The following is a 21,786-nucleotide window of genomic DNA, read 5'->3' as shown; positions in this document are numbered from 1 at the left end:
TGAACTTTTCCTTTCTACTTTATTCATTTACATCCTTACCCTCATGGTCTCCTGGAATGTGCTTGCATTTCTTGCCCATCCCCTTCCCTGTCAGGGGTCCTCTTGCCAACAAGTACTGGGAGGATTTTAAATAATGGACTTAAGACATTGTTCGGAGGGTGTTTGTAAATGACTGAGGGGTGATCAAGGTGAAGCACCTGGGCCCCAGCTGTGTTGTGGAATTGATAAGTTCCACCTTAAATGCACTGCTCTGCTTTGCAACCCATCATCTCCATGGCACTGAGGTCCTTCCAGCTGACTACTGCTTTCAGAGAAGCTGTGAAGCCAAATGGTGCAAGAATGTCAGGGCTTTAATGGGTTCCGTCGCTCAGGATCATTTTTCTTTTCAGGAGAAAGAGCAAAGTAATGGCTGGCTGATGGTGAAATGTCAGGTATTGGTGAAGGAGGCGTCTTGGTTAGAGGACATTATCCAGCACTTTTAATAGCATCACTCATAAGGCTTGTCCTGAACTCCCTGGCCTGAGGAGCCGAGAAAATGCCCAGTGACATTTACGTGGTTGTGTTCTTGGCACTTCATTGACTCTGCCTTGCTCAGCATCACACAGATCCAGCCTGTCACTCCCCCTTGTGTTCTCCCTGACCCTCCTGACTCACCCCTGTGGGCTCATAATCATGTGTCTCATCCCCCTACAGCATATTGAATAAGACAGTGGACTCTGGAATCTGATTGCCAGGGCTGTGTTCCCTTCTCTTCCATTTACTGTGTGTGGGAACATAAGCAATCTTCCCAAGCCTAAGTTACATTATATGCAAAAGGGAAATAATGGATGTGAAGGGCTTTATTTGGTTCTTAGCACATAGAACTCAATGTGTTATCTAAATAAATAATAATGAGCTCTTATATGCTTCTATATAAGAGCTCTATCTCCTATTAGTAATATGCCAATGCTAATATTTGCATACATTAACATAATGAATTCTTATATCTGTAAGAATTGGTTACTATTATCTCCACAGATAGGGAAACCAAGGCTCAGAGAAGTTAACTGACTTGTCCAAAGTCTATGGAAATTAAACAGTAAAGTCAGAACTTGATCCCTGGACTCCCTGAGTCTAGACTGTCTATTTCTCACCATTCACCAGTACTACCTCTTTTATAAGTGAAGGGTATTTACTCTAAGAACATGGGTAAATCCATGGGGAACTCTGTATTGTCTGAATCCAGGTGAAACATGTTGCACTAAGGTTCTGTGATGCATAGTGTGGAATGAGCCTCTCCCGTCATGAGGCAGAACCTGGGTTAGACTTACAGACCTGTCATGAGAGACCTCCGAGACTGCCTTTCACTTCACAGGTAAGGAAACTGGGCCTGGGGTTGTCCAGGAACTTGCACACAGTCAGAGTTACAATGAGGAAGAATCAAAACTTGGTTAGTTTTCATAGGACTGAATCCAAGGGCTTTTAAATTTATTATGTTTACTTCAAAGGGTTCTCATGTCCCCTGAATTAAAGGCGATTTTTCATCCATTTTCTAACTTTCTTCTGACCCAAATTAAAATTTATTTTGATTTCCTTAATTGGTGTTTTTCACTGATGATGCAAAAGATATAAAATTTGAGCTTAAATAGGAGGAGACCAAGAGCTTGTGTTGGGTTAATTTCATGAGCAAAGGGAGCTAAAAGTAGCTACCTGGAGGGGTGAGAGAACAGCTGGCTCCTGAATGTCAGTCCAATGAGGCTGGGCAGTACATCTTTCTATTAATTCAGGTTCACCTAATGAGCATGCTCTGTAAGTGACCTTGTTTGTACATAGGTTGGCTGTTTCTGAGGAAGATGTCTCCTTCTCTGCTTTTCAGTGACTGGGTACCTAGAAATGTGTACTGGTAAAACTGAAGTCTGCAGGCAAGATACATTTTAAATGGTTGCACAACAAATGCTTTCTCTTCCCCTACAGTAATGCACTTGTAAAAGAAATCAGATTGGGAAAGGAAAAAGCTGTTAGAAAAAAATCTGTTAAGCAGATGTCTACTTTGAGTACTGAGAATATGAAAAATGTTTTGACATGAAGCTCTAGATTATGAAAGAGTGCTGATTCATATTGTTCTAGAATCACCAAATGCTTATGCTACAAGGAACGTGAGAGATCTCCTAGTATGAACCCCACATTTTGACATTAGCCAAAATGGGATGATAAACAGCTCAAGGTCACAACTAGTTAGAGGCAGTTAAGACTTCTGACTCTCTTCTGTGAAACAGAATGTATAGTTAGTTGTCCTTTGGTATCTGCAGGGAGTTTGTTCCATGACCCCACACAGTTACCAAATCCATGAGTGTTCAAGTTGCTTATATAGAATGGCATAGTATTGTATATAACCTATGCATACCCTCCTACAGACTTAAATCCTCTCTAGATGACTTAATACCAAACATAATGCAAATACTATGAATATAACTGTTATACTGCATTATTTAGGGAATAATGATAAGAAAAGTGTCAATACACGTTCAGTACAGAAGCCACTACTGTCAGGCTACTTTTCAAAAGGTCTAAGATTTTTACTTTATTGAAGGATAGCACTTTACATTCCGGCTTAGCCTTCGAGCAATTGCCTTTTAGGAGCCTCTTTGAGGGGGATTGTGATTTCAGGAGCCATATTTTCACAGAAATGAAGTGATTTGTTCACATCACACAAGTTGAGAACAAATGAGAAGTGAGCCAACAACACTTGATCAGTGCTGGAGAGACTGAGGACCTTAGACATGGGAGACTCCAGGGGGTGGACCTTCATGTCACTTCATTTACATGGATTCAGTCTAATGCTAAGCATGTGGCAAATTCAAGGTTTTGGAACTTTCTAGAATTATTTTCTTCTGAGTATTTTCTATTTGTAGTTAGCTGAATCCACGAATGAAGAATCTGAAGATACGGAAGGTTAATCATAGAGAATCGGATTAGCCTTCCTGGGCTACCATAACAAAATATCATAAACTACATGACTTAAACAATAAGCAATTAATTCTCTCACAGTTAGGAAGATTGAAAAGTCAAGACAAAGGTTCCAGCTTATTTGTTGTCTGGTGAGGGCCCTTTTCCTGGCTGCTTCTCACTGTGTCCTCACATGACCTTCTTTTGGTTCATTTTTACAGAGAGAGAGAGAGAGAGAGAGAGAGAGGGAGGGAGGGAGAGAAACTCTCTGGTGTCTCATCTTAAAAGCCAATAATCTTATTAGACCAAGACCCCAACTTTATGGCTTCATTTAACCTCAATCAATTGTTATAGGCCCTATCTCCAAATATAACCATACTGTTGATATGGGCTTCTATATATCAACTTTGGGGAAACACAAACATTCAGTCCATAACAAGGATCAGAATGTTCATGTGCAAACAGAAAGCCAGCTTAGTGGTGGTTTATTAGAGATCAATTTAACTTACTCATGCAAGAAGTAGGAAGTATGTGGCTGGTTTGCAACTTAGGGATCTTACCAGAACTCTGCGTTTTATGGTCTTCTACTGTCCCTGAGTGTAGGCTTCATCCCTGTGTTTAACCCCTGGTTGTTACAACATAGTGGTTGCACCTCCAGTCTCAGTTCTATTACTGGCCTGAAGAAAAAAGAAATAAAAGGCCTAAGACACATATCTACCATCTTTTTTTTTGCAAAAATTTCTCGTAAGCCTTACCTGCAATTTCTGCTTAAATCTCATCATCTGGAATTGGGTCATTTTGCTTTTCTAGCCATGAGGAAGTCTGGGAAGGTAGATATTTTTGACTCTGCACAATCATCCCAAACAAAAATTGTAGTTTTTAGTAAAGAAGAATGGGAGAAAGGACAATATGTAGGAAACTGCCAAAATCTGAAAGATAAAACCTCGTGGAGTTATTTAATTTGGCGGCATAGAATTTTAGTATCAAAAACATCTGAGTTCAAATCCCAGATCTGATAATTTTGGGGCAAGTTACCTTACTTCACTGAGCCTCAGTATCTTTTGTAAATGGAGATAATTGGGAGTAGATGAGGCACTAATTTTCATGAAGATGAAAGAAGATATTAGATCTCAATAAATGCTAGTTATTTTCATATTATTCCAGTGTTTCAGGATCAGGCAACGTTAGTGTTGCTTACCTTCCCTGGACCAAGCCATACTTTTGACTTCTTTTAACTCTTATGAAACATAATGATCAGGACACCAGACACAGAAACCAGTTCAACAAATTTTATTCACTATTATTCTCTATTAAAAATACTAGACAAAAAAAAAAAATTAGACATGATTCATGCTGCGTCTAGCCCTTTACCACTTGAGCAGAGTCTTCAATGAGCCAGGCATCTGGCCTCAGCCTGACATGCTTTCTTGTGATGGAAAAGAGATGGCCAGGATTATAGCCAGCCCTTGGAGGAAATTTGCAGCAAAGAGGGAAATTTGTGAGACTTTTACATATTATCCTGAGGCAGAAGCTCAGCAGATAATAGAATTTCACTGGGGCTTAAATTTTAAAAAGGGAGACCCTGCCTTTTAAAAAAAAACAAATTAGAAGATTCAAATCAGACTTCAGGATTTAAAACAGGAAATCTGCATATGTTACACATACACAAGTCATCCAAGTGTGATATTGTAGGAAGTGGCACATGGTCTATGGCCGACTTTCCTTAAGGGCAGTGGCTATGAAAGTAGTATTTCTATTTCCTTTTTAAAGAAAACTTTTTATACAAGCATTATAAGGGGTTCATTTCCTTTCTAGAAAATTTCCCAAAGTGGCCTGTAATATCTATGTTTAGCATCTTTAGTTTCCACCCATATGCATTTTTATTTCAAACTTATTTTTATTAGCAACATAATATATGATTATTGTAGATAAATTAGAGAACAAAGTAAAAATATAGAAATATAATTTCATTAATTCTACCATCTAAAGAAACACAATATTTTATGCATATTCTTCAAATTTTTATAATATGTAAATATATAAACATACATTTTCTTTTAAAAATGTCTGTATATTTTGAATAAGATTTTAACTATTTTTATGCTTAATAATATAGGATAAATAATTCTGTGTCATCCTTAAATATGTATCAAATACATTCCTTTTATAAATACATGATGATATTTGAACAATCTGTATTGTTGGACAATATTGTTTTTGCTTTTGATTGCTATTACTTCTAATTATATGCTGTGCAAGTATCTTTGTAATTTAAACGTTGGGTAAAAAAAATTATTTTCTGAGTCAAAGAATAAGCATATAATTAACATAATTCTAATAATATACAGCAAGAACTTATTGATATTACACATTTTTTTCACCAAAATGAGGGAACAGTTTATACTACACTATTGTCCAAACTGGAAATTGTCATTAGATAACATATAGCTTTAGAGAGAAAGAGAGAGAGAGAGGGTGTGTGTGTGTGTGTGTGTGTGTGTGTGTGTGTGTGTTTGGGTGCTGTTTTCTGAACTGTTGCTTGATATATCCTTCCTAGTTTTAATTATTTAACAGTATTACAGAGACATGGACAGAGGACAGGTGTGATAGAGTCTGTCTCTGAACCTATTTCTTGCATATGGAAACTGTAATGGAAAAATGCTTTTTTTTTTTTTTTCCCAAGAATGATGATCTCCTGGCACTTTCATATCACTTACAGCTTTATTTTGATTTCTTTCTCCATTTCCTAAAGAACTCAAGTTAGAGAATCAACAAACTGGGTCATTGCCTAAAGAAGCTCTAACAGGGATCCACTGAGGCATGTGTGGCGTAACTTAAAGTACACTGAGTGACAGACAATATAGACAAACAGACTTGGAGCGCAAAACAAACAAAACAACGCCCCAAAATAAAAAGAGAAAGATTTGCTTTGTGCAAGCATGTCAGGAAAAATATCGAGGGACAACCTGACTCCAGGTGACCATGAGTGGAAAGGGAAGCAGTGCAGTCACAGAAACAATCACCAAGTCGGGTTTTATAATAGGAGCATGGGAAATTTACATTCATTATCATATATGATTTAGCAATCACAGGAGCTCTTTGAGATGCACGTTATGTCCTCCGTCTTACACAGGGCAAACAAGGCTTCCAGAAGAAAGTTCTTCAAGGTTATTCATCTTCTACCCAGAATCCAGAATTCAAATAGATTGATCTGGCTCCAGGTGTGTTTTCTTCTCTGCCCCTGCCACCATTAGCAGTATTTTATTCAATCCCTGGACATAAACTGCTCAAAAAGACAGTCACCTTTCTCGTCCTTTACTCAGCTGTCCCTTCCTCTGGGGGTCTGCTATTGTTGGGCTTCTACTTGCTTCTATCCCTCTCCCCGCGCTTGACCCTCTCTAAGGTGGGCTCTCTTTCCCAGTCATTTTCAGGCCACCGCCGCCTGGCACTCTTTCTTGCCATCTTTTCTCCCAATCCCTGTGGTGGTTTTAGTCCCTTGTCCTGCAGTCCTAGTGTCTCCCTCAGGATCAGGATGGCTCCCTCCTTTATCCTTTCCCCTCTCTATAGAGGCTGTTTTTAACAACAGGAAAATTAATAGGTTGTGGCCAAAGCTGATACTGTGCCCCAATCTCAGCTGCCCAGATTCCTTTTTCTGGCCCAGTCCTCCTCCCGGTGGCCAAGAGATCCACCCTCTGAGAGTCGGTTCCAGCTTATGGTGCACAAATATCTCCTGCTGGTGGATCACAGGCCCTCTGCATCCTGGTAGCCTTTTCAGCAACATGTGCTCCTCTTTGTACTCTGTGGAGGTGCAGCCTTTGGAAAAGCATGTGTCCCAGTCCTTCACCAGCTAGAGAAAAGACTTCCTTTAACCTGTCCTCTTTGGTCTGCAAGTTTAGTGTTGCCACAAACAGGATGTGGAGAGGGTCTCCAGAGATGCCTTGTTGGGGATGTATGGTGCCAGTATCGCCCTCCACCCTGCGCTGCTGTGTGGGTCTTCATCAGTGTTATCAGTGCTGCCAGCTTTAATCTTAGAGATGGACATGCAGTGGTTCCTGGTTTCAGGAAGACATGGAGACACAAAGACACAAAGACAAAGACAAAGACAAAGGTAGCTTGACCTCAATCTCACTGCATAGAGAGAACAACCACCGTGGTAAAGCTGCTGCTCCTGGCAGTACCTGCATCCTTCCAAATCAGGGCAATTAGAGGTGGGACCCAGATATTGCCAGTGAAATTGATTCTCCTTTGTTCTTGGTGACTTCCCTGTGTGCAGCAGTTCCTACACTGACCTTGCACATAATTTTCTTAAATGCTACCACCTGGTGGCCCTGAGGCGGCTGATGACTCACTCACCTGACTGTCCAGACCCACAGGGCTGACTGAGTTAGAACACTCAGCAGGTGTTTGGATGGAGGCAGGAGAGACATAACATTTTCTAGGTAGTAAGTGGGAGAATTAAACAAGTCAAATGGTTATCAGAAAAGTAATGGGAATGATTTCTCTGGCAGCAGGAGAGAAAGGATCTTTCACCACAAAAAGAAAATAATTCAAACCATCTCATGTCTGTTTCCACAGAGAGTGAAGAAGAATATATTCTTTATTGTAGGAAACTCAGGTCAAAAGGAAGAATTTCTGGTAGTGATGGATGTTGAAGAGTAGGTTTCTAGAATATGCTCTGAAATCAGTTTCCTTCTCAAAACTCTTTTAAAAATGAGGTATTAACTTATTCGTCCAATGTTTTCCAGGAGAAGTCAGTGACAAGGACTGGTCTCTGACCTAGTAGACAGGACCAGGACGGGAGTCACCATCAAGATCATGGGATTATGTGAAGTAAAGCACAGGCTGAATGTTGAGGGCTTAAGACTAGTGGTTCTTCCAACATAAAGAAATATCTAAATATTCTCCTTCATCAGTGATTCTTCTCATTTAACTGATACGTAGGAATAAGCCGTGTCGAACGAAATGCTTAATTATTTGACTGAGAAACGTTATGAAGATTCAACAAAGAACATTTGGACTATTTTCCACATGATCATTGATATGTAACTTTAACCATCCTTTGGAGCTCAGATTGTTTTTTAAATACAGCTTCAATATTTTGAGAGTAGGAAAAAATCAATAGAGAGCCTAGCTTTCAGTTCCCACTTTCTATGATGATGGCTATTTATGAAGGTGATTTTGAAATCCAGCACACTTTTATACATGGCTTGCTTGACCAATAAAATTAGCTATCAGATCACTATAAATCAATCTGTTTTGAATGAATTTATGTTGATCAGTGGAATATTGTCATATCTGACTGCTTCAAAATCATATCTGTCTTAGAAAATCCAGAGTTGTAGCTATTGTTTTTTTCTTTCTTGAGACAGTTCTAATTATTACATCTGTTTGCAGGGTCTTTCATGCCCCTGTCAATATTTTCAATTTCTACTATCTTACAAGATTTGTTATTATCCAAATAATAGGAATATCTTTGCAAATCTTATGTTCGCCCTCATAAATATCCCTTTCGGTTCCATTTAGATGCTTAGTTTTATAGCATATCTTGATTTATTCTCAGTAAACCTTTTTGTTGCATAACTAGGATAGAAATTAAGGTTTGTCAACATATTAATTTTCTTAGATGATGGGTGTTGTCAGATGCCACTCTTTCCTTTCTCTTTTACTCTCTAGGTTTTAGGCAATATTGTAACAGGAATAAAGTCTGTTATATAATCTGTTACGTCTCAGCAACATATAGCACTTTGCTGAGTTGCTGACTTGGAATGGTCTGCCAGATGCCTCTCTCGAAATTCTTACACAAAGTGTCATTCTATAAACCATGAACCTTCTGCTCTAGTGGAACTTCTCATTGCCTCTAAGAATAACTTTTGTGGATTCACATTCACTCCCATTCACCCTGAATGCCTGTCCCTTAATGGTCTCTTTCTAGGCCCAGCCTTCATTCTTACTTTTCCTACGAGGCCTTCTCTGATTATCCCTGTTGTTTCATCCCCGGATCAAATGTTATAGCTTTTTTTCATTTCTCAGACAGCCTGCGCAACTCAGTTGTTGCTGCATTCTGTGTGCTTAGGTGGTGTCTTCATAGTTATATTATAGGTTCACATATGAGGCTGTATAAAATGATAGAACACCTGAGTTAGATGTTAAACCGTAGATGCACCACTGTGTCATCTTGAGTAAATTACTTAACTTCTTTGAGCTTCCATGATCTCATTGGTAAAAGAGATTATGAACTTTGATGTGGAGTTGTTGTGATGAACACATGAAATGCTTAGGTACTTACATATTTAGCCATATGTTAGGGTTCTTCTCATGGAAATTTATATGCATGTTTGGGGATTTTTAAGTATCGTGAGAGGAATGGGCAGTTTAAATGTGGTCCAATGCAAAATTCTCAGCTATCAATTTGTATAATTAAGAATTACTGTCCAAACAAATACATATGAAAACAGAAATTGGAAGAAGAATTTCGTGGACTAAATTAACATACCCAGACATTATTTTAGATTATGAGAACATATATATTAATTGATTTTTTGCTATTAAGAGAAATATGCAGGAACCTAGAAGTTAGGGCAAAGAGAAACTCTTCTACTTCTAGCATCATCTATTTCCATGTCCTCTTCGGTGAGCCATTTCACTTCTTTGTGGTGGACTTCCTTGTCTGTAAGCTGAGGTGTTGGACTGAGTATTTCTCTAAACTTTACTAGATTTAAAACATGAGAATTTGCTTATTTTCATGCAAAGAGCATTCTTGCTCATTTAGTCTGCATGTCTTTTGATAAAGAAGTAAAATCATTTTTTATGTGTATGATTGAAGCACAAGGATTTGCACCATAGTTATAAAGTTATTCTCCTTTTCTGACAGTGAGCTTTGTTAAGAGAGTCTGCTGGTAAAGTCTATTTACCTCTGGATTACTAAACCAGCATTTATTGTGAGAAGTGGCATCTGACTTCCTTCCTTATGCCCTCTTCTGCAGATGAATGAGCCAGCTGCAATTCTCTCCCTTATAATCAGTCACTGCTCTTCTCTGAGCTGTGGCATGTTTCCACAGACCAGAGAGCTGAGGGTTTTGTGATATGTTGAAGCTTCTCCTTGGGTTTCAATGGAAGATATTAGGCCACTGAAGGTGGCTAGGTGAAGAGAGAAATATCCCAGTTTGATCATTCAATCTTATTAGCAAGGAAACAAGAAGGGTTTATTTTCAAAGATACAAGGAAATCTTATCGGGTTTCATTACGACGCTCATGAAAATTTTATAGATGTTAAATTTAAGTCCCAGGTCCTTTTTAGAAAATATAAAATATATTCTAGATAATTGCTGTATTTACCTGATATTTACCTTAAAATTTTTGAAGACTCCTATCAAGTTTTCCAACAAATGTTTGAACCACATAAACCAACAGTGAATGTTTTTGCCTTGACAACACTGGATGTAATTTCTTTGAAATTCTAGTATTTTGAGAAGTGAAAAAAACCAATGTTTTATTTTAATTTCACTTTCTTGTTAATCAATGAGATTTGAAGATTTTTTTATGTGCTTGTTATTCACTTATTGTTGAGTTTAAATTGCTTTGTCTATTTCTCTACTGGTCAGTTATAATTAACACTCTTATTGTAAATTTAAATATCTAGAACTATCCTAACTACTAAAGATATATCATTGAACAGCAACTTATAAAGAGGTGTTATCATGGAGTTTATCCTCTCAGAGGAATAAAAAATAAGCAAAAAATATTGAGTATATGTATTGAGATTAAAATCAAGGGGGATTTATTGAGAGGCTACTTTAAGGGGAGGCTTTTCAGAGAAGGTGGTATTTATCCTGACGTATGACTAGACTATCTGATAGAAAAGCATCTTTCCTGGGAACAGATAGCACTGAAACATGAGTGAGTTTGGGGTATTCTATGAAGAGATTGACATCCATGAGACTAAAGAAAGTGAAGGAGGGGATGTTGAAATATGTCTAATAAGTGATTTCTGCAATGAGAAAAAGATGAAGTTGGAGAGGTCAGAAGCCTCAGCCTATGTTTAGCCTGGTAGTCCCAGGGAAGGAATTTTAATTTTCATTCCAAGCACTTTGGAAAGCAATCGGAGCTCTCCGTAATGGAGCAACATAATCTGGTTCACACCTTAACAGAACACTCAGGTTGCTAGGCGTGAAATGAATCATTGGGGACAAGAATGTAAGCAAGGAGTCTAACTGGGGAGGCTGAGGCCATTGCTTAGGTAAGAATGGCCTGCTCAGATTGCCTTTGTCTGCCTGGTGCACTAACCTCTCAACTACTATTTGAGTATGCTTCTGTCAATACTAGCTACTTGCTTCCTGGGAGCTGTATTTCTCCTCCTCCTGGGTGAAGTTTAGTCAGGGACCATCACCTAACATAGCTCCCTTGCTCAAAGTGGGAGTAACTCTATGGTTTAATGTACTCTTGCACTTCCTTCAGGGACCAGCTAGAACCTAATGTTCAGCTGAGAAAATCTTCCTATTTAGCTCTTCCCTCATGTGCTTCCCTGCTTCTCTTGATCCTCTTCTCCCAATAAATTACTTGAATAACAATCTTCATCTCAGGTTCTGTTTTTAGAGGACATACTAAAACATGGTTTAAAGAGGCAGAGGTTGAAGCAGATAAAAGAGAAAGAATTAGGAGTGTCTCAGAGATAGGATCTTGGATGTGAGAAAACCAGAAATTAAAACAGCTCTACATTTTATTATCTAGTAATTTGGTGGGCAAAGACACTACTTACTAATAGGAGCTGTCTAAAATGAACATATTTGCAAGGTGGAGAATGAAAAAATTACTTCAGATATGTTGTTTGAAATGTCTATGAATGGCTACAAGAGGCTGGCAAATGAACAGTCTAGTCTTGCTCTGGAGGACAATTTAGTCTGAAGTTCTATATATATGGGACTCAACAGCGGACTTGACTAAGTGGGGGTATCTGGGATGAGAGTACAGAAGAAGAGAGAAGTTTCCCCAGGACTGGATCCTTGCATGACAAGGTTGAGTAGATGAGGAAAATCAAGCAAATACACTCAAAAGTGGTCAGTGGGTGGTGAGGAAACCAGGCGAACATTGGTCTCTTTAACCAAGAGAATAAATTGTTTCAAGAGGGGGTGATCCTGAATGTACCTGAGTGGTTGAGGACAGTGTAGACAGAACAAATCAGAAGAGATGACAACAGGAAGCTTTTCAGTGGCCCTGGCAACAGATTTTGACAAGAGAAGATTCTGGGATGATTGTTGTACATATGTCTAAACTCTTAAGATTATACACCAAATGCATGTAAAATTTTGTATGTCAATTATACCTCAGTTAAGAAAATACAGAAAATGAGAGAATGGGAGATACAGAAGCAAATACACTGGCTGAGGCAAATATGGCAGCAGAGTAGGTACTAATGCAAGTGGAACATCGACTCCAGGGATTTTTTTTTTTTTTTAAATTGACACTAGTAGGTGGAAGAAAGTGATTATCCAAGAGAGAGGCAACAATTGCAGAAAAAAACCCTTGAATAGATGAAAAGTGATGGGAGCGAGTATCTTTGAGCATGGGTTAACTCTTATCCTCAAGCACTTCAAATGTATACCATGAAGAATGCCGGAGAATGTAAGAAGAAAAGTGCATAGATGTTGTAGGAGATGGCTGGATTTTGTCTCACTGTTTCTGTGTTCTTATTGGAATATGAAATGAGGATCGCAGCTGAGGTGGGATTGCAATGGACTCTACTATAGTTTGAAGATTTTTAAAATATTTATTTTTTAGTTGTAGTTGGACACAATACATGTGCCAGGCGAGCACTCAAACACTGAGCCACAGCCACAGCCCTACTGTAAAGATTTAAAGAGAGGAAAGTAAGGACAAAATAGTCATATTAGAAACTAAGAAAATTTATTTATAGGGGTGGTGTTGTATAATTTTCCTGTACTATGGAGAACCACTTTTGGAATGTGTGCTCAGTAATTTTAAATAAAACCAGCTAATAGGTTGTGAGCTTATTCCAGCTGTGTTTAAGTGACCAGGTACAGCTGTAGATAGGTGGCTGGCTATTAGCTATTAGCTATTAGCCTGGTTCATTAGCCAGGAAAATAAACAGAGCTAAGAATTTGAAAGGAAGTGATGATGAAGAAAGGCTTCAAGGTTGAAGCCAGCCTAAGAGAGGGCAAGGAAGGAAAAAAATAGGTTCATGGATTTCAAGTTTTTATGAGGTTGAAAAAATTGCTGTGGTAGGTGTAGTGGAATATATGAGCTTGAATGATAAGAGGACATAAACAGAGACTGGGATGTTTGATATCCACATTTAGAGATATTATAGACATCTGTCATAACAAGGGCAGAAGTGTGGCCATGGAAGTAGGCGAGTAACAGAAAACATCAATGAGGGACTGTGAAGATATGTTATTAAGTACATCATCCACACAGGTATCGGTGTCCCCAAACCTAGAAGAGTGGAGGTGCTATAGAAGCCCCCAAGGTGAAGGTTAGATCATCAGAGACATAGAGAAAGGGAGAAATGGTGAAGTGTGATCTTTATTTTACTTCACTGATTTCTGAGTTCTTAGTCTTTTAAAGTACATTTTATTATGAGAATGATATAACATAAAAATCTCCCATCCTTCCAGCATTTCAGCTGAGGGTGGTGGATGTTGACTAAACCCAGCAACTGTTTCTTGACTGCTTACCTCTGGCCAGGCCAGGTGTTCCATCTGCTTTGAGAGCTCACTCTTCATGGAAAGGCTGAGTGTCTACCGCTTAACCTGGCGGCCAGCTGAAGCCAGTTGACCTCCCTCCCCACTGTGCTGCTGTCTCCCACACAGTTAAGTCTGGGACAAACACAATTCATCATGACTGTAAAACAGAGCAGCAGTCCTTTATTTTACAAAACTTGTTTCATCGTGGATGCCTAGCTCAGGTAATTTCTCATCACATTCATGGAGTTGATTGGCCACAGTTGATTACTCCTTTTGATCTACCCAGATCTTCCTTCAGTTTCAGTCATATTTGAATTCATTTAGCAAGTCTCCCCTCTCCCTTCCCAACAACTAAGGAGTCCTTATTGCAATTTACAAGTGCTGTTTCTGCCACGGTAGTCTTGAACATCTATCTGCTGATTGTTTTTGGACAGGGAATTACGGGGAGAGTGGAATGGACGCTTTCAAAGAGTTGGCTGCCCAGGAAGGCCTCTGCATCGCCCATTCAGACAAAATCTACAGCAATGCTGGCGAGAAGAGCTTTGACCGACTCTTGCGCAAGCTCCGAGAACGGCTTCCCAAGGCCAGAGTGGTGGTGTGCTTCTGCGAGGGCATGACTGTGCGAGGACTCCTAAGTGCCATGCGGCGCCTTGGTGTTGTGGGCGAGTTCTCACTTATTGGGAGGTAAGTCTGCCTCTCTCTCTCTCTCTCTCTCTCACACACACACACACACACACACACACACACACACACACACTTTGGCACATGTATGATTGCTTTCTATTGAAATTTCTGACTCCAAAATGGGTAAGGTGTGCAGGGCTAACCTGAACACCTGTTTGGGGTCTCATTGAGAGTAGGGCTACTGGCATCTGTCTTCCTGAGAGACAAGAGCAGCAAATCAATAACAAGCTGATGAGATTCTTTAAGAAAGTATATGGGAAGTTGTTTGCTGGAATTATCTCGTCCTGTGGAATCCTTCTTTTTCATTTACTTCCTCCACCTCCCAACCAATGGCTTATGTCTTCATACTTTCTAAGCATAGGCATCTTACTGGGCTACTGGTGGGAGGAGAGCAGCAGTGAAAATATAAAATGCATATTAAGATTTGAAATTTAACTAAGTGAAGACATGAAGCTGAACTTTGGAACCTGATACTATAATATCCGTCACACTTATGGAGTAGGTAATTGTGATGTTTTTGGCATGTGATGTCTGGAATTGCATGGTAGGTTACTAAGTCTCTGTTCTCTTGCTAGATTATATGTCTTATGTAGAGATAGGTTTTCAGTATCATTATATTTTTCACAGTGTTTTTGACCTATCAGGTATCTTGTTTATTTTGCTTCTAATATTACATAAAAGAATACTCAAGTTTTTCTAGGAACCCACTGACTCCACCTGAATGAAAGGCTCCACTGATCCTCAACACTTCCATAGTCATCTGCCTGGTCTCAGTGGCCCCTCTTATCTCCTCTACTGGCTAGAATACAATCATGTTGCACCTCCTGAAGAACCTCAGCTACCACCAACTTCTCTTGGAAGCTGGGTAGGAGTTGTGAGCACGTTCTCAATGGAGTTTCCTATTCTGTCCTGAGCTTGTGGTAATGGCTATGATGGTAGTAAGACCAAACTTACCACCATCTGGGATTAGAGGCATGTGACATTTCAGAGGCATTTGAGAAGAAGGTAGGGTACAAATACAAACACAGGAACAAAGAATCAAGGAGATGCTCTCCAAGAATGAAGAGGTGTTGAGGCAAGGTCAAACTAGAATTCAAGGTTAAGAAAATGTTGAATTTGAATAAGATTGGCACACTAGCACTAAGATTCAATTTGGCTTCTTCTACATGAAGCAATTGTGTGAAGCCCCTGCAAATGGTAATAAGAAAACAAGTTCTTTAAGAAGAAGTACATAAAGAAGGAGTAATACTTCTTTTAGGAGTGAAAAGAATGTAAGCAGCGTTGTTGAAGTGTTACTCGGAATAGTGTTCTTAATATATGCGCTAGGACAGATGGTGCACAGATATTCAGTCCTTTCCATTGCTTTTGAAAAATGACTGCTTTTATGAAATGTGCTTATTTTAAAATTTTTTTCTGTTTATAATTTTTAAAACAATAGCCTCTTTTGTTGAATTTATTCTCTTTTATACCCTCAGAGGCTATCTACCTTAATTGTAGACGTCTTGGAGAGATGTGGCAAATATATAAACTTTGGGTTATAAACAATGCTTAATTGCGAAAGATAATTATACAAAATTCTGCAGTGAGTAACTGGAGTATGAAGAATTCATCATTATTGTTTTAAAACTTGGCAAGGATAATAATGTACCCTTAAGCCCCTCTGACTCCTTTTTACCTGGCATTATAAGGCTGTTGGGTTTATGCTAGTATTTTTGAGATTCTCACATGCGCTTGCTCATTGAAGAGGTCAGTCACATGGGATGCCTACTTCTGCTCCTCTTCTTGCCTGTCCCACGTCTGCTAGAATTTACCGACAAGTCCTAAGGAACTATTGTCATAGTGAACATGTGAGCTTTTGAGAACACTGTTCCCTGTACCCATGGTTACTGCCATCGATGTCTAGATTCCTTGAGGCGTCAAAGCCATACCACACTCTACCACAGTGAGGGCAAGTGTCTATCTTTCTAGGCCATTTTCCATGAGAATCTATCAAAGTGTGCTGGATCTCTCCCCCATATCTTAGAGGACTTTGAAGAGAACACCCTTTTACATTTTTTTTTAATTAGTTCTCTCTCCCTTCTCTGAGCTCCAGACATGAGTTGACAGGGAGTTTAGAATTAACCTTCCCTTCAGGTGATTGATTAGCTCTTTTTGTGGGGGCGGATTATCCTAAATGCTGCTCTGTCACTCATGCCAGTGGACTTGGTTCCCTTGTTTCAGTTGATATGTCCTGCATTATTCCATTTTAACTGCAAGCTGCAACCTCCAGCTATCCCTCTCACATTTAAAAGGGATTCTCCTACCAAGAGATCAACCCCCTTAAGGTTAGGAGCCCTTTGTTTTCCTTTGTAGTGCATAGTATGGTTCTGGTTGCTGCCAGATTCACAGAGAGGAATGTGTAGGTGGTCATGGAACTCTGTTCATACAGGTGAAGATTAGCAGTAAGTTCTGGTGTAGATTGCAATATATATGTGTATCTCTATCTCTATCTATCTATCATCTATCTATTTGTCTATATGAAATTTATCCTAGGAATGCTTTAAAATTGAGTCACATCCCTAATACTTTTCTATTTTTTTGAGACATGGTCTGATTAAGCTGCTTAGGACCTCACTAAGTTTCTGAGGCTGGCCTTGAACTTGTAATCCTCCTGCCTCAGACTCCCGAATTCTCAAAAAATCCAATATCAGGTTAATAAAATCCCCACAAGTTGAAAATGCATTGAATGTATCTAATCTGCCAAACACTCTTGCAGGAAAGAGTGCTATAGATTAGGGTTGGTTGTTTACCTTTGGTACCCTGTTGCTGACTGGGAGCTGGGCTCATGCCAACGCCCAGCATCACAAGAGAGTTATTGTCCCACACAAAGCCAGCCTGAGAAGAGATAAAAATACTACTGAATGTGTTGCTTTTTTACCATCATAAAATCAAAAGTTGGTTGAGCCATTGTAAATTGGGGACTATTCCTAGTAGACTAGTAAGCAACAATGGTAGAAAAACAGAATTTTAACAAAGGAAGTTCTCAGATACGATGAAACATTCTCTATTTAATGAATATTTATGATATTAGCTATAATGATATAGCGATACAGCTGCTGCAGACATCTGTTTAGGACTCGCTGTATGACAGGCACTATGCTAAACATTTAGTGTATAATAACTCACAAAATTGACACAAACGTGATGAAATAGGTACTAGTACCATTCTCATTTTGATGTATGAAGAAGTTAAGAAACTTGTCAGAGTGCTGCAGAGCCAGAGTTGGGATTTGAACCTCAGCACTGAGACTTCAGAATCCGTGCTGCTAATTAGCAAGTTTTATTGCATGTCAAACTGCTAATGTTTTGTTAAGAGACATTGGCATTATTTCATTGTTTAGATTCACTTTTTTGGGGGAAAGTTAACTGAAGTATCTATATCCCATGAGAAATTTATTTTCCATTTCCAATTATTTTCTATTTCTTGGAATCCATTTTATTTCTCTTCTGGTATTAAATATTTTAGATGATGATTTCATAAAGGTGACATTTAATTTAATCTTTTAAAAGCTTTTTTTTTCCTATCTTAACCTGAGACTCCACAATAGCTTTCTTTTTGTACACCATCCTTTATCTATGGAACTGCACTTATGTAGAAGCCAATTTGGAATAAATGAATGGTAGTTCTCTGAAATTCTAAATTATAATTATTACAATTCTAATGGGGAACCGATGGATCCATTCTAATTCTTATATTCTTTTACTTGAAGAAAGTAAAAAAAAATAATTTATGTGCATGAACACATAATAATAGCTTCTATTTGTTAAGGATTTGGTATGTACCAGGCTTTTAATCTGTGAAATCTGCATTCCTAAAAACCCTAAAAGGTTAGTTTAAAAGGTAGAAAAGTTAAACTATTACCCATAATTCTTAAATTTAATAAGTGGTAGAGATAAGACTAAAACTTACAATGACACCATATCACTACATAGGTTATTAAGTAGTGAATTGCAACCTCCTCAAAATTTGGAAGCAGGTTTCATATAAAGATGTTTCCCAACTTAACTATGGTTCAACTTAGGATTTTTCAAGATCACAGTTCTGTGAAAGTGAGACACAATCAGTGGCAACCATAATTTGAATTTTGAATTTTGATCTTTTCTTGGGCAAATAATGTGCAATCCAGTTTTCTTTTATAATGCAGAGCCACAGCTCCCAGACAGTCATGAGATCACGAAAGCGAACAACTGAGGTTTTACAAGGCACATTGTTGCTGAACTTTGACATTGAGTAGGTTAGGTGTTACTATAGTTTGGATCTTAAATGTTCCCCCAAATGTTCATGCATTAAAGGATTGGTCCCCAGGGCAGTACTATCAGGAGTTGGTGGAACCTTTGAGAAGTAGGGCCTATGGGTGGTCCTTAGGTCATGGCAGGTATGGTCCCTAAGAGGACTGTGCAACTCTGAAATCTTCCTCATTGCCTTTTGCTTCCTGGTGAGGTGAGTGGTTTTGCTATGACATGCTCTCTGCTCCCACCATGATGTACTGCCTTGCCATAGGCACAAATCAATTGGACCAACTAGAACCTCCAAAACTGAGACTCAGACTAACTCTTTTCTCTTTATAAGTTGATTAATTGAGGGATTTCATTATGATGACTGAAAGCTAACACAGGCATATTACACTCATTTATAACTGAACAATGTTTTCAACTTATAATGAGTTTATCAGGACATAACCCAATGGGAAGATAAAGAGCTTCTGTAGTTATTCACTTCCTCATTGTACCTAGAATGTGTTTGGCATTGTAACTATCCGTTGATTATGTCAGAAAGCTTGGAGAATAATAGAGCAGGTGGCCTCATGTATGATCACCAGTTTCCCTTTTCTATATCACTTAGTTTGGTAAGGTTTGATGCTCTTCAATCAGCTTCTGATTCTAGAATTTATCTCTAAAATTGGAACTTATATGCACCTACCTTTTAAGTTGTATTTCCTAGTCACAAAATGCTTGCTTGCCTGGGAAATCATAGCTGAGCTTCATTAGTAGGTTCCTTGTGGGGCTGTCAGACCTCTAAAGACATGCTCCTGAGGATAATAAAGAACCCCTTGGTTTTAGTTCTGTGCATAGTATTGGCACCCTGTACCTCTGCCCTGGGTTTCTCTTGGGAAGTCCTTACAATGAATTTATATTCTAACTTGTTAGGGATCTCTGATTAGCCAAATTATATTAGGTATAGAATGTTTATTTATATATTTGTTAATCCCTTTTGTTGGATTATGACTACATCTAATTTCTCTACTATCCAAAATAAACATTCAATGAAAACAATGAAGTTAATAACTTTCTGTTTCATCTTTTCTCTCTCTCTAGCATATCCTGGCCAATGAAATGATAAGTATATGGTTCTTCCATTTCAAAAATTTTGTCTATTGTCTCTCCCATTCTTTGATTTCCTCACCTACTAGACCGGCTTCCCATCATCTATTACTGCAGAGAAATACCAGAGCCTGCCTTTTATCTAAAATTTGATCCAAGAAAATACAAACAGCATGCTTTGGAATTGAATACACAACAGACACATTAGACACAAATTTAAAAAATTGGAATGGAGAAATTGCTTTATTTGGAAAGAAGTCTATAGTATGATTTTAAAACCACTGAAAATCTTGCTTTTCACTATATCTTTTTTTAATTCTTTTTCTTTCATAACCTAAACACAAATTTGGAAAAGTGACCTCTATACCCTTGAAATACAAAATGATATTCCATGGTATTATGTTTCCATAAAAAATTTTACATGAAAAATGAATCACTTCAGATTTCATTTTTCCATTATAGGAAAAATCGAAAGTTTTCAGCCTTTAGGCAAAATTGCAGAGGTTAAGAGCTTTAAAGTAAATGTGGAATTTCAATGAAGCATGACATCCTCAAATATGGATTATAATCAAGAGGCCAGAAAGACCCTTGAGAATTTTCTGATGTGTAATCTTCATGGCTTACAGATATATAACCTGACCTCCTCTCTGCTACCAAGGGTGGAAAATGATCACAAATCTTTAATAGTTTGCTCTTTCCTTGAAAGACTCCTGCTTAAAGGCAGATTAATGAATGTTCTGTGGAAGATTACTCTTCCAGAAAAAGACTCTGTGAAACGTGTACTAGGATTGGAGAGGTAATTTAGTTTGGAGTATCCTGCAGAATCAACATTATTTATAAGAAATTGACTGATATTTTGATCAAAGATCTCAGACACAGAAATACTCAGGATTTCTACACTAATTGGAGAGGCTGGTTTGCAGTATAATTTGTAATTATTTGTAACCCTTTCTTTCTGTCAGTACCAATTCCCATGTTTCAGACAATAGACACCTGAAGATAGAAAGGCTCCCTCCCCTTAGTCTCTGCTTCGATGTAAGGGTCTTACAAAAGCTGAAGGAGAGGATTTTAGATGCCTTCCATATCTAGAGGGCACTGCTTTATTTGAGTGGATTTAAAAAGGAAGTCATTTTAAGAGTTCATTTTGTCTTGGAGGCTAGTCAGAAACAACAAGAGAATTTATCTTAATTCCTTTCTGTTATCCCCTTGACAGTCACTTCCCTTACTGGTCACACATGACAATCAGAAGGGATGCTTGAAAATAAGACCCTGGACCTCACCTCAAACCCTCAGTCAAATTTATTGGTGGTGACTTTGGATCATTTTTTAAATACATAACATCAGGATTCATTTTGACATAATTATGAAAACATAGAATATAATTTGCTGTAATTCAGTCCCCAGTACTTTCCCTCTTCTCTTTCCTGGTTTCCTTCCCTCTACTCTATTGATCTTTCGGTTACTTGCCTTTTTCTTTTCTTTTCTGTTTTCAATTGGTGTCTTGTGGATATATATGATGGTGAAATTCACTGGGGCATATTCATATACATACATAGGAAAGTTAGGTCAGATTCATTCCACTGTTCTTCCCTTCTTTCTCCCCCTCAATCCCCTGAACTTTCTTCAGTTTTGATGGAATTCCCTTCCTCTTTTCTCTCTCTCTCTCTCTCTCTCTCTCTCTCTCTCTCTCCCTCCCTCCCTCCCTCCCTCCCTCTTCTCACCCTTATTTTGGATTATGAGAGAAAATATTCGACTTTTGACTTTCTGAGTCTGGCTTATTTCACTTAGCATGATGTTCTCCAGATCCATTCATTTATTAGCAAACGCCATTTTTTTGTGGTGAATAAGACTTCAGAGACATTATCCTATGATGCTGAGATCAGTGTTTTGTACTAGGCAGGACTTGCTTACAGGTTATTTGAACAGGAAGACAAAAATGAATTTTAACTCCACTGCCTGTCCTTCCTTCATTTTAGTTATTTTTTGTTTCTTGAAATTTATTTATCTTCAGGATTTTTGTTTTAAAGTACAGATATTTTTGAGAGTAATAAAAAATAATAGTAACAATAAACATTATTTGCAGCTCTGATTATACCCTGTATTTCTGTCTTCTGCT

General features: G+C 38.3%; 1 protein-coding gene and 1 pseudogene across 3 annotated transcripts in view; one reads left to right on the top strand and one right to left on the bottom strand.

The window, feature by feature from the left end:
* Positions 1–21,786, top strand: part of Grm1 (glutamate metabotropic receptor 1) — a 376,580-nt gene that overhangs the window by 97,704 nt on the left and 257,090 nt on the right. For all 3 annotated transcript variants that reach the window (XM_076859661.2, XM_076859662.2, XM_076859663.2), the window contains exon 2: positions 14,060–14,309. In XM_076859661.2, the coding sequence (XP_076715776.2) occupies positions 14,060–14,309 (250 nt within the window). The remainder of the gene's footprint in view (positions 1–14,059; positions 14,310–21,786) is intronic.
* LOC143401638 (U11/U12 small nuclear ribonucleoprotein 35 kDa protein-like) lies at positions 6,286–6,967 on the bottom strand (annotated as a pseudogene).

Source organism: Callospermophilus lateralis, chromosome 6 (genome assembly GCF_048772815.1).
Source record: "Callospermophilus lateralis isolate mCalLat2 chromosome 6, mCalLat2.hap1, whole genome shotgun sequence".
NCBI lineage: Eukaryota > Metazoa > Chordata > Mammalia > Rodentia > Sciuridae > Callospermophilus > Callospermophilus lateralis.
Note: the sequence above shows the minus strand (reverse complement) of the source record. Positions and strands in the feature narration are given on the sequence as shown.